This window comes from Arvicola amphibius, chromosome 4 (assembly GCF_903992535.2).
Source record: "Arvicola amphibius chromosome 4, mArvAmp1.2, whole genome shotgun sequence".
Classification (NCBI taxonomy): Eukaryota; Metazoa; Chordata; class Mammalia; order Rodentia; family Cricetidae; genus Arvicola; species Arvicola amphibius.
In genome coordinates, this window is record NC_052050.1 from 144,095,214 (window position 1) to 144,107,259 (window position 12,046).

Genomic DNA, 12,046 nt, shown 5'->3' on the forward strand with positions numbered 1-12,046 from the left:
CTGGCACTTGGCATCCGTTTGCTGGGGCGCGTGTAGCTGTGGCCGTTCTTTGTCTCCTCTGTACCTGATCATAAGCTCCAGACTCATCATGAAGGAGCAGCTTCTGAGTGAGGTTCACGTTGACATTTCTCTGGTATTGGGGGTGGGCAGAACTCTTTGGAGATTGTGCACAGGTGTACTTCTCTCTTCGACGTCCATACTTGCCGCCTTGTCGTGAAAGGAACTGTAGGCTGCCTGTTGTTCAGCCGAATCTTTCTCTTGTGTGACAGATGTGCTTGGTGCCCAGCAGTCTCTTCCTGTGGGGAGAGTGTGTCTCAGTTGTGGAGTATTTGCTTAGCATGTTTGAGGCCCAGGCTTTGATTTCCCCAACACTGGAGAAACACAAAGCGATCCATTTGTATGTCAAGAATTGCCATTCCCTTGGCTTTGTAGATCCTGCCCCAAATGTAAAAAGAAAACAAAAAACCCTGTTCCTCTTTAATGAGTATTTTTATGTTTCTTGAAATGCATCTGCAACTGACCTGCAGATTTTATTTTGTCCTTTTTGCAGACTGGACGTACCTCCAGAGGCCCAACCCAAAGCCAGGCTTCGTTCCCCTGACTCTGCTCTCTCTCCTTCTCTTCTTTCCAGCTCTCCTCAGGCCCCTCTCTTTTCTGACCTGAGAGGTGACTCAGAGACACAATCCTCTGAAAGTCCTCCTGCCTCCTCCTCTTTCTCATCTCCCCTGGCAGCTCCCCTCTCCACATCCACCCCAATTGAACACTGGCCCCCCACAGGCAAGGGGGAGGTTGATGCTGAAGAACCCCCTTTGCTCCTCAAGGCTGTCTCTCAGAAGGAGCGTGTAATGCCAGCTCCGAACACTGGTTCTTCTGCCTCAGGACCACCTTTTAAACAACTGACCATCCCAGTGAAGAAAGGGATGGAAGAGTCTTCAGGGGGCGAGACCAGGGTGACAGGCACTGGGAAGGACGCCGGCAGCGATGAGTCAGGAAAGAACCCCATGAAGCAGCATGAAGAACATGTGAAGGTTCCTGTCCCAGAGCAACACTGGGTCCCCTCACCTGAAGAGGTCCTGGACGTACCCTCTGGGCCTTCACTCAGGAGTGGCAGCTGTGCAAACCCTGCTGAGAAGCCCCCCTCAGGGGGAAAGACAGATTCTGAGCAGCAGTCTAGGTCTTTTGTGGAGAACGATCACGATGGTGGAATGGCTTGTGTAGGCAAAGAAGCAGCACCCCCTCTTCAAGAGGAAGAGGCGGCCTCCCTGTTTGATAGCATAGCAAGGAAACATGAAGAGATCCATTCGAATGCTGGTGGAGGTGAAAAGAAAGTCAAGAAGCGTGTGTCCTTCTCTGAACAACTCTTCGTGGAAGAAGAAACAGAAAAGCCCACTGAGCTTGAGGAGGAGGATGACAGCTATCCCCAGCAGCTGACACGTGAAGGGCCTGTGGCTGGAGGCAGGCTGGATGCAGAGTCTCCTGAATGTCCCCACACAGAAGGCGCAGGAGAGGAACCTGTGACCACAGCACCTCAGCCCATCATTCCTTCTGAAAGCGAGAGTTTCTCAGAAGATCCTACAAGTGAAGCCAGCCCAGCAAGAGGCACCCGACTCTGGAGAGTTGTGGAGAATGATGGCCTTATGACTCAGTATCAGAGCAAAGCCAGCGATCATGAAGGCCTGCTGTCTGACCCGCTACGTGACCTCCCATCTGCCTCAGATGTGAAATCTCCTATCTTGGCTGATCTGAGCTTGTCTCTTCCTTCCATTCCCGAAGTGGCATCGGATGATGAAAGAATAGATGAGGCTGGAGATGGAGGAGAGGCAGAAAAGCTGCTTGATCCGCAAGCGGGAGTTTCACCCCTGAACATGTCACCTTCCAGTCTGAAGAAGACGGAGGGGCTGAGTGGCGGGACACGTGAGTCGGTGCTTGTGGAGAATCTACATGACTTCAGGCCAAAATCTCCCAGAGTGGCTCCTTCCGAGCAGACAGCAGCACTAGGAATTGCTGAGCCCCGTCTTGGCGAGAGCTCAGGTGTGAATAAACAGTTACCAGGCCCTGGTACTGCCGAGGAAGAGGAACTGGAGCAGAGTGGGAGGTCAGGCTCACCTCTCCGCACACCCCAGGGCTCTCCCGTGCCCAGCCCCCCACCCTCTGAGACCTTTCCTGCTGCACACTCTTTGCCTAGCTCTCCACATTCCAATGACCACCACACCAGTGTAGCAGAGTCTCAAATAAAAGCAACCCCAGAAGGCTCCACTGGTAAAGTTGAAAATTTTGGCAAGAAGAAGCCACTTCTCCAAGCCTGGGTCACACCCTCAGAGATACATCCAGTCTCGGCTCAGCCAAGCGCTGGAGCTGGGGCAGCCAAGCACAGGTGAGAGCCAGTGGGGGAGATTGTCTGTGCATGGGAAAGCTGCCCTCTCTTTGCTTTTACCTGCAGAGACCATGTCTTCAAAACGAACGGATATCCTGATGTCAGAGTTTGCCCATTTTGCCGGCAAGGCTTGTCACTGCAGGGCCATGTACTTTGTGCTTGGAATAACTCAAGAATCCAGCTGCGCGTGTAGCAAGGACGTGGTAGCCTTCAAACATAACCTAGGAAAGGTGCTGCACTGTGACGGAGCTCTGTAGCCGCGGAAGTGTGGGGCGCTTGTGTCTCCAGGGGCTCAGAAGCCAGCTGAGGTGGAGTGAGGACCGCTCAAAGAGCAGCTTGCATGATCTGCGCTCTCCCTTACTGTAGATGCCTGTGAGGATGAGAAACTTCTTTCTGTCTTTCTTCTGTGTTGTTAACATTGTTTTGTTTGTTTGTTTGTTTGTTTTAATTAAAAACATTTTTTTTTTTTGTAGCGCTGGGGATGGAACCAGAGGCCTTTTGCATGCTGGGCCAGTACTATGCCACAGAGCTACACCTCAGCCTGAGAGATTGTCTTAATGCTCTTGTGTCTATAAGCAGCCTGAGGGACTTAGTGTCTACTGGGACCCCCACCCCTACTCCCCGAGCCAGAGATGAGCTTTGGTGGTTGTGTGTGGCTCTCTGATCCATTTGACATTGAATTCCACAGGAGCTAAGGCAGAAGCTGGATGTTGGGCCAGAGATGATTCCCCTCCCCCTTGCTCATCTTGCCGGGGCAGCCACCTTTGAGATGGGTAGTTCTCAGCTTTGTGGTTACTGAAAGTTTAAGGATCCTCTTCTTGTCTTTCTAGGCTTCATCCCGTGAAGCCGATGAACACAACAGCCACCAAGATTGCAAACCCTAGCTTGGGCACTGCTGCCATCATCAATGAGAACCTGATCAACGATGCCATTATAAAGGTATGTGTTCTGAGAATTTGGCATGTTGCTAAGGTATGTGTTCTGAGAATTTGGCATGTTTGCTAACATTGGCAGAGCTTGCATGTATAGAGTCACCATTACAGCTGGCCTCCATCTGTGCAGCTACGCAGGGGTCTGATGGGAGGAGAACTTGAGCTCATTTAGTCTGGAGGCCAGCCTGGGCAACATAGCAAGATGCTGTCTCAGAACAAACAACAGCAAAAGTTATAGACCTTGGGCAATTCTGGGAATTACTTATGCAGACCTCTGATGCGTCCGGAGTGTTGATAACCTCTAAGGGCCCCCAGACTGTCCATTGAATGGATAATTACATTACCTTATAATTATTCATTTTTCACTACATTCATTCTTGTCTCTAGCAACGTGATTGCCACTGGTACTGTATGTTTGTTGAGTACGGTGGTGGTTTTTGTTTATTTTGTTTCGTTTTTCTTAAAGACAAAGTTTCTGTAGCCCAGACTGGCCCATGCAATCCTTATGACTCAGCCTCCTGAGTGCTGGGGTTACAGACAGGTGCCCCCATTATGTTCATCTGGCAGTTCTCTTTAAAGAAAAGATTTCCTTTCCCTTTGTTTTTTGTTTCTTTTAGACAGGGTTTCTCGTGTAGCCTTAGCTATCCTTGAACTCACTCTGTAGACCAGGCTATTCTCAGATTCACAGAGCTCCACCTGCCACCAGCATCCTGAATGCTGGGATTAAAGGTGTGCACCACCACATCCCGTCTTCTTTTTTATCTTTAGGCAAGAATATAAAATTCTTGATACAGGCGTGCTGGGTTTTATCACTGTGTTGGAAAATGGTTTCCAACATTTACAGAGTTGCAGCAATAGCACAAAGAGCTCCTGTAGACTGTCATCCGGGTTCTCCTGTCGTTCACATTTGACCCAGTTTTCTTTATCTCCTCGTCCCTTCCCTCCCTCCTGCTCTTTCTCTATGTACCACTGCGGCTGTAGGTTTAGGGTTTTTGTTTGTTTGTTTGCTTTGTTTATTATTCTGAAGCATAAAAAAGTAAGTTGTATGCACTGTGGCTTTTTTTAGTTCTGATTTTCTTGAGTGTGAATTATGTGCACGGCTCCGGGTGTTTGTGTGGGTGTGCGCACTTGTGTGTGGCTGGCCCGAACTTGAAGTCCGGTGTCTTTCTCTAGAACTCATTTTTTTTTCTTTTAAAACATTTTTTTTCATATAATATATTCCAATCATGGTTTCCCTCCGTCATCTCCTCCCAGATCCTCCCCACCCATTCAACTCCATGCTTTCTTTCTCTCTCTCTTTACAAAACAAACAGACAAGTATAAACAATACTAAAACCCAAAGAAAAAGCACGTACGCGGAGACGCACACATACACAGACATACACAGAATTGAACTCTATAAAAACACAAAATTGGAAACAAAAATATACAAGCAAAAGATTAATAAGGTTAAAAAAAATCTCCAAGCAAAGAAATAGGAGACAAAAAAAAAATCTAACAAAAATACCATTGATCTGTTTTGTATTGGCCGTCTATTGCTGGGCATGGAGGGGGCCTCCCCTAAGTGTGGCTAGTATCCCCTGACACTCTCTTGTAGACACTAATTTTTCCTTTGCAAATGGTTGCCAATTGGGGACGACTTTCTGGTTAGGGACGGGGACTTGGATCCACTTTTCCTCTCAGCACTGGGACCCCGCCTGGCTTAAACTTGTGCAGGCTCTGTGAGTTTGTTACGTCTCAGTCCTGTTGTGTCTAGAAGGACTTGCTTCCTTGGTGTCCGCCATCCCTCTGTCTGTCTCTTCTTCCACGGAGCTCCCTGAGCCCTGAGGGGAGAGATTTGATAGAGACATTCCACTTAGTCCAGTTGAGGGTCTCTCTATTAGTTCCACCTCCTGCAGGAGGAAGCTTCTCTGGTGATTGCCGAGTGACACGTGATCTCTGGATGTAGCACAGCGTGTCTAGGAGTCATTTTATTGCTCTTGCTCTGTTCCAGCAGATTTAGTTTTTTCCTAGGTCCATAGCCTGTCTAGTCTAAGAGTCTTGGCCCCTGGAGTATTGTCAGGTATGGGTTCCGTCATCTCCTGGAATGTTTTTTTTTAATCCAATCCAATATAGTAGTTGGTTACTCCTAACAACTTTTGTGCTACTTAAAAAAAAAAAGATGGTCTCTCTACGTAACCCTGGCTGACCTGGAACTCACTATGTACTTCAGGCTAGCCTCATATTCAGGGATCTGCCTGCCTCTGCCTCCTGAGTGCCGAGATTAAAGATGTGTGCCACCACTCCTGGCTTTTTGTGCCAGGATAACATGCAGGCAGACCACCATTGTAGATGGAAGGGTTTATAGCTGGGTTGGTCTTTTTCTCCTCTGGTAGCATGTAGAGTACCTTCCAGTACCATGAGCACTGGTCCAGACGGGGAAAGGCGCTAGTTGGGCATCGGTACAACTTCTCTGTGTTCAGTGAGTTATGTAAGTGTTTTCTTCAGCAATAATGTTTTACCAACAGTTTGTGGAGAGCAACCAATAGCCTGGGTTTGGGGGGGGGCGGTTCATGGAGGTGCTCTGGCCAATAGCTTAATTAGATATAACCCATTCCTGGCACTAGAGTTTTCACTCGGTGGCAAGAGATGTCTAGTTGAGGCTTTGCCTCCCCTGTTGTTTGGTGACTCCATTTATAGTTCTTCAGGTATGTGTATATTTTTAGAAGCTTATGCTGTAGTAGGTTTCCATATGACTCCTCAAGCGGCCATTAGTGGTAGTTGTCTCTCCCTTAACTTCCTCTTCCCTTCCCCTATCCATTAATCTTCTGTTCCAATCTTCCCCGGTCCTCTATCTCTCCATAACTCTACATTCTGTTTCCCCTTCCTTGGGAGATCCTCCCCTCTGCCCAGCCCCTTACTGTATACCTAACCTTTGTAAACCTTATATGGATTGTATGTAGCCTGCTATCAAAGACTTTAAAAGCTGACGTCTACATACCAAATTTGTCTTTTTTGGGTCTGGTTACCTGGCTCGGGATGATTTTTTTTTTCCATCTCCATTTGCCTGTGAAGTTCATAATTTCAGTTTTTTAAACAGCTAAATAATACTCCATTGTGTAAATGTGCCATATTTTCTTTATCTTTCTTCAGCTGCTGGACATCTAGGCTGTTGCCGTTTTCTAGCTACTATGACTAAGTAGAACAGTAATGGATGAGCAAATGTCTCTGTAGTAGGGTGTCGAATCCTTCGTGGATATGCCCAAGAGTGGTATAACTGGATCTTGAGATCTGCTTCCAGTGTCCCGAGGAACCGATTTCTATAATGGCTGTGCAAATTTGCACTCCCACCAGCAATGGAGGAGTGTCCCCTTGACCTCACACCCTCAATCGTGTGAGCTGTCATTTGTTTTATTGATTTGGCCATTCTGACTGGTCTAAGATGAAGTCTCAGAATAGTTTTGTTTGCATTTCCCTGATGACTAATGATGTTGAACATTTCTTGAGTGTTCCATCTTTTGTGAATTCTGCTTAGTTCTGAACCAGTTTTTAATTTGGTTGTTTTCTTGATGTCCAGCTTTTTTAGTTCTTTGGTATTTTAGACATCTAAATTAACTCTCTTTTGGATATGTAACCGGTGAATATCCTTTGCCATACAGAAGCATTTCAGTTTCATGAGGTCCCACTAATTGAAAGTTGATCTCAGTGCCTGTGCTGTCAGTGTTCCGTTCAGAACTTTCTCTTCTGTCAGATTCAGGGTGTCTGATCTTATGTTAAGGTCCTTGATTCCTCTGTAGATGAGGTTTGCGCAGGGTGATGACCTTGTGCTATCCAGTTTGATCAGCACCATTTATTACAGATGCTGGGGCTTTTGTTTTCTTCTAGTGTGTATAAATCAGTTTAGGTGTGGATTTTGGGTCTGAGTCTTGGATTTGATCCATCGATGAACATTTCTGTTTCTATGCCGATACCGTGCTGTTTTTACTATTGGAGCACTACAGTTCAGTTTGAGGTCGGGGTGGTGATAACCCCAGCACTTGTTTTATTCAGGATTGTTTTAGTTATCCTGGATTTTTTTGTGTGACCATATGAAGCTGAAATTGCCCTTTCGGTTTCTATGAAGAGTTGTGCTGGGATTTTGATGGGGACTGCACTGAATCTATAGATTGCTTTTGGTAGGGTGGCCCTTTTCACTGTTAATCCTACCAATCCATGAGCACGGGAGATCTTTCCATCTTAGGCCTTCGATTTCTTTCTTCTGTGTCGCAGAGTTTTATCCTACAGGACTCTCCCTAGCTTCATTAGAGTTACCCCCAAGGTATTTCTCTTGTGACTGTTTGGAAAGGTACTGCTCCCCTGGTTTCTTTCTCAGACTGTCATTTGTATATAGCAGGCCTACATTTTGTTTGTTTTTAAAACCTTGTATTTTTGAGATACGGTCTTTTCCTAGACCTGGCTCACTGATCCAGCTGAGCTGGCTGTCCATCAAACCTCGGGGATCCTACTCTCTCTGGCCCTCCAGTCCCCGGGTCACAGGCGCCTGCAAGCACGCTTGGCTTTTTATGTTTGTGCTGGGAATCCAGACTCAAGGCCTCACGGCAATCATTTTACTCACTGACCCGTCTCTATCCCCTCCTAAATTCTTGAGTATGTAACTCCTGAGAACAAAGGGATTCTTCAAAATCCAGGAGTTTACTGCTAAATTAACAGCCTTCTCTTCTCTGGCATCTATTTCACGGCTGTCCCAACAAGGGGACAACCCTGTTCAGTTATTTGTGCCACAATCCAGGGCTGCCCCTTACTTTCTGTTTGTTTGTTTGGTGTGGTTTTTGTTTCATTGTTTGTTTTTTGAGGCAGGGTTTCTCTGTGTAACAGCCCTAGCTGTCCTGGAACTAGCTGTGTAGACCAGGCTGGCCTCGAACTCACAAAGATCTGCTTGCCTCTCCCTCCCAAGTGCTGGGATTAAAGGCAAACCACTATGCCCCTGTTACTATTTTTTAATAAAAAGGTTTTCCCAGGCATGGAAGCAGAGGCGGGAGGATCTCTGAGTTTGAGAATAGCCAGGACTATGCAGAGAAATCCTGTCTTGAAAAAAAAAAATCAAAAATAAAATGAACTACTTGTACCCTGTCACTTGTGAAAGATTTTCTTGCTATATGTATGTGTGATAGTGGGCATGCTAGGCCACACAGTCCCAGCCCCCAAAAGCATTTGTTTTTAAAGACTGTATTTTTATTATTGTTAGGATACGTGTGTCTCTGTGGGTGTGAATGCAAGTGCCCTAGGAAGCCACAGTCATTGAAGTCTCTGGAGCTAGAGTCAGAGGTGTTTGTGAGCCACTTCAAGTCCTGTGGAAGAGCAGTGTGTGCTCTTTGTCACTGAGCCATCTCTCCAGCCCCTGCAAGTGTTCTGCCATGCTTGGTGATGGTTGCTCTCCTTCCACCTCTGCCATCAGGAGCTGGATTAAGCATTCATTGGGTTTTGGAGCTCGGAGTCTTGAGTAAAGTGGCTCAGTAGTGATAATTATTGCTGGAAACCATTGAGCATCACCTAGCTCCATCCTTGACCTCTTTCCTTGTAAAATGGCCAACAAGGTAGCATTGCTTTTGGAGCCACCACCAGTGCCAGAACCACGTGCCTGCAGTGGCTTAGCCCCGACAATTTGTATCTGCTGTAACTCTGTCGACTTGCTTGATTCGCTGGCTTCTGTGTGATAGTTGCTGATAGAAAGAGCAGCACTATCTGCCAGGAGGGATTTTGTTTGTTTGTTTTTCTGCCAGGAAGGTTTTTTGTTTTCCTGATATTTACTAGGAAGTTGGGCCAGAGGACAACATAAAGATGATATAACTAAACCTAGTCATCTAGGAGTTCCCCCTTCCCACTTCCTTATAGTGCAGAATGCTTTGCGACTCTGATTTTAATTATTTTTATTTCGAGTGCAGGAATGTTTTGCCTGTGTGTATATTCACATTAAGTGTGGGCCTGATACCTAAGGAGGCCAGTAAAGGGCACTAGGTCCCCTGGAACTGGATGGTTGTGAGCCATCATGTGGGTGTTGGAAACCAAACCTAGCCCTCTACAAGAGCAGGAAGAGCTCTGATGAGCCGTCTCTCTAGCCCCTTGTCTGTCTGTGTGTCTGTCTGCCTGCCTATTTTTGATTGGTTGGCTGCTTGACTTGACTGATGTACTAGGCATTGAACCCAGAGAGAAACAAATGCCTCTTTTTCAGAAAGTAAACAAGACCCTCGATTCCCATTTTATGTCCTCTTCCCTGTTCATTTAATCAAGGGTTTATCTCCCGGGACTGAGTGGGACAATAACTTAGAAAAAAGGCACCCTTCTCACTTTGCCTCCTGTGTGTGCTCACTGCTGCCCCTCGGCCTGCCATAAATCTCTTGGTCTTGGACCCTCCCAAGTAAATATTCTAGGTAAATACAGAAAGCTCCGTGGAGACTGCTGTTGGCTTTCTAGAGAATAGCAGCTTTGTACTAAGCATAAAGCAGCATTTGTAAAATAACTTCAAAATAAGAGAGTCTGGGGAGAGAAATCACAGAGCTAAAGTAAAGGAAAAGCTAGTAAGGTCATTGCAACCGTGTTGTTTGTTTGGCTTTATTCCCTTGGCTGTTGTTTTAGGGCCTCCATTAAAAAATCGTTTTGTGAGTTTGACAGTTTCACACGACTATACAATGTACTGAGATTATTTATGGTCACCTCCTAGTAGTCCTTCTCCCACCCCGGACTCCGCGCTCGCTCCACTTCTGCGACTCTCCTTTTTCTTCCTAACTAGTGTTTCTCCTACCGTACGTCCCGTCTTCCTGGTCCCGTCTTCCTGTAAACTGCCAGTGCAAGGCATGCTCTCCCAGTGATCCTCAGTAACACACAAACGGGCAGTGGTATGCTTATAATCCCAGCACTGGGGAAAGGCAGGAAGACCAGCAGTTCAAGGCCATCCTGAGCTAAGTGAGAACTTGTCTCAGAAAGAAGGTGGTGGAGGGACAGCAAAGAGGAAAGAAAAAAGAAAGCCGGGTGTGCTGACACACACTGGTAATCTCCAGGATTGAGTGGTGGAGGCAGGAGGATCAGAAACTCAAGGCCAGTATGGGGTGCATGAGGTCCTGTCTCACAGAGAAGGAAGAGATGGAGAGGAACCAAGTTGTTATGGATTTAATAATGCGGGGCCCACACTTGCTAAACACACACTCTGTCACCAAGCTACATGCTCAGCCACTAATTAGTATTTCTTAATAAAAACCCTTATATAGAGAGAGGTGTAATCTACAACCCTCCAGGGCATGTTTCTTGATGTGAAACATCAACGGACACTTTTTGGTTTTCAAGACAAGGTTTCTACAGTCCTGGTGTGCTGGAACTCACTGTAGATCAGGGTAGCCTCGAATTACAGAGATCTGCCTGCCTCTTCTCGGCTGCTAGGATTAAAGGCGTGTGCCACCGCCATCTGTCAGTGGGTGTCTCTTCTGTGGAAAACTGCATTTGACAAGAAGAGACGGGGTCTCACTCTGTAACCCTGACTGGCCTGGAACTCTTGATGTAGTCCACGCTAGCCTCAAACCTGTCTACCTCTGCCTCCTGAGAGCAGGATTAAAGGTGTGTGCTTCCCCAGCCAACCTCAAGCCTCTTCATATCATTTTTTTAGCATAATTTAGTATTGTTAAATACATCCACATGTGTGTCCAACATCCAGAACACTTGTAGACATAAAACTGAGTTTTAGGTTTTTTTTTTTTTTTTTGAGACACTGTGTCACCATAGCCAAGACTGGTCTAGAACTCGCTTCATGATGCACTCATTCTGAGTGCTGGGATTACAGGTGTGTGCCATCATGCCCGATTTGAATATAGTGTTGGAGGTGACACACACAGTGACTACAGGGGTAGAGCACTGATGTGTCACACACAAAACCTGGAATTTAATCCTTAACAGCAAGAGCGAAAACAATTATCAGAAAAGGTCACCCCCTCTCAATAGATGTTCTCAACAAGCTGAAAGAAAAAAAGCGGGGTTAGGGGATGGAGAAGCAAATGTTGGAGAAATAGCCCAGCATCTCCATTATTCACGCACCGTCCGACTTGGATTCAAGCTTGCTGTGTCTGTGAAAACAGCAGCCAGCTAGAGTAGGATTCCTCTGAATTTGGTCTCCTTGGGCAGTTTGCTCCCTGGATGCGGGAGGAGGCTTCTGTGCTGTTTTTGCTATTACTGTTACTATTACTCTGCCCCTGGCTCTGCTTGGAGGGGGTAGGCTCTTGACTTGACTTATTGGTCTTTCTGATAGAAGATGAAACTGGCAGGCTCTCAGGGCAAAACCGGTTACTGCCCTGGAATTCTGTAGGCAGAAGTCACCTTGAGTTGCTCAGGAGTCCTGTTTCCCTGATTTGTAAATCTGCTGAGCTGCAGATCGCAAGGCCCGCCTTCTTACTCCCTCTTAAGACCTTGACATGACTTGTTACTTCTTAGTCCGTTATCTCTGATTTCCCTTTGGCTCAGAAGTCTTTGGTTTGCAGTTAGTCTCCTTGTCCCAGAAGATAAATGTTCATTAAAAGTGACTGTTCCGGACGCACGCTCCCCTCAGAAACAGGAACAGTCAGTCTTTGGGACAGGCTACCGCGTACCCAGAGAGTGTGTACCCAGAGAGTGTGTACCTAGAGAGTGTGTACCCAGAGAGTGTACTCAGGTGGCCTGTGAAGTCCATGGCCCGGTGGCACATGGCTTTAGCTATACATGTTTTGAGAGTGTGGAGTAAGTT

The 12,046-nt window shown here is 46.7% G+C and overlaps 1 protein-coding gene across 2 annotated transcripts in view; it reads left to right on the forward strand.

The window, feature by feature from the left end:
- Rab11fip1 (RAB11 family interacting protein 1) overlaps window positions 1-12,046 on the forward strand; it is a 32,359-nt gene that overhangs the window by 18,939 nt on the left and 1,374 nt on the right. The window contains exons 4-5 of one of the 2 annotated variants that reach the window (XM_038328113.1): window positions 551-2,374; window positions 3,205-3,313. In XM_038328113.1, the coding sequence (XP_038184041.1) occupies window positions 551-2,374; window positions 3,205-3,313 (1,933 nt within the window). The remainder of the gene's footprint in view (window positions 1-550; window positions 2,375-3,204; window positions 3,314-12,046) is intronic. The other variant, XM_038328114.1, reaches the window with a different exon arrangement.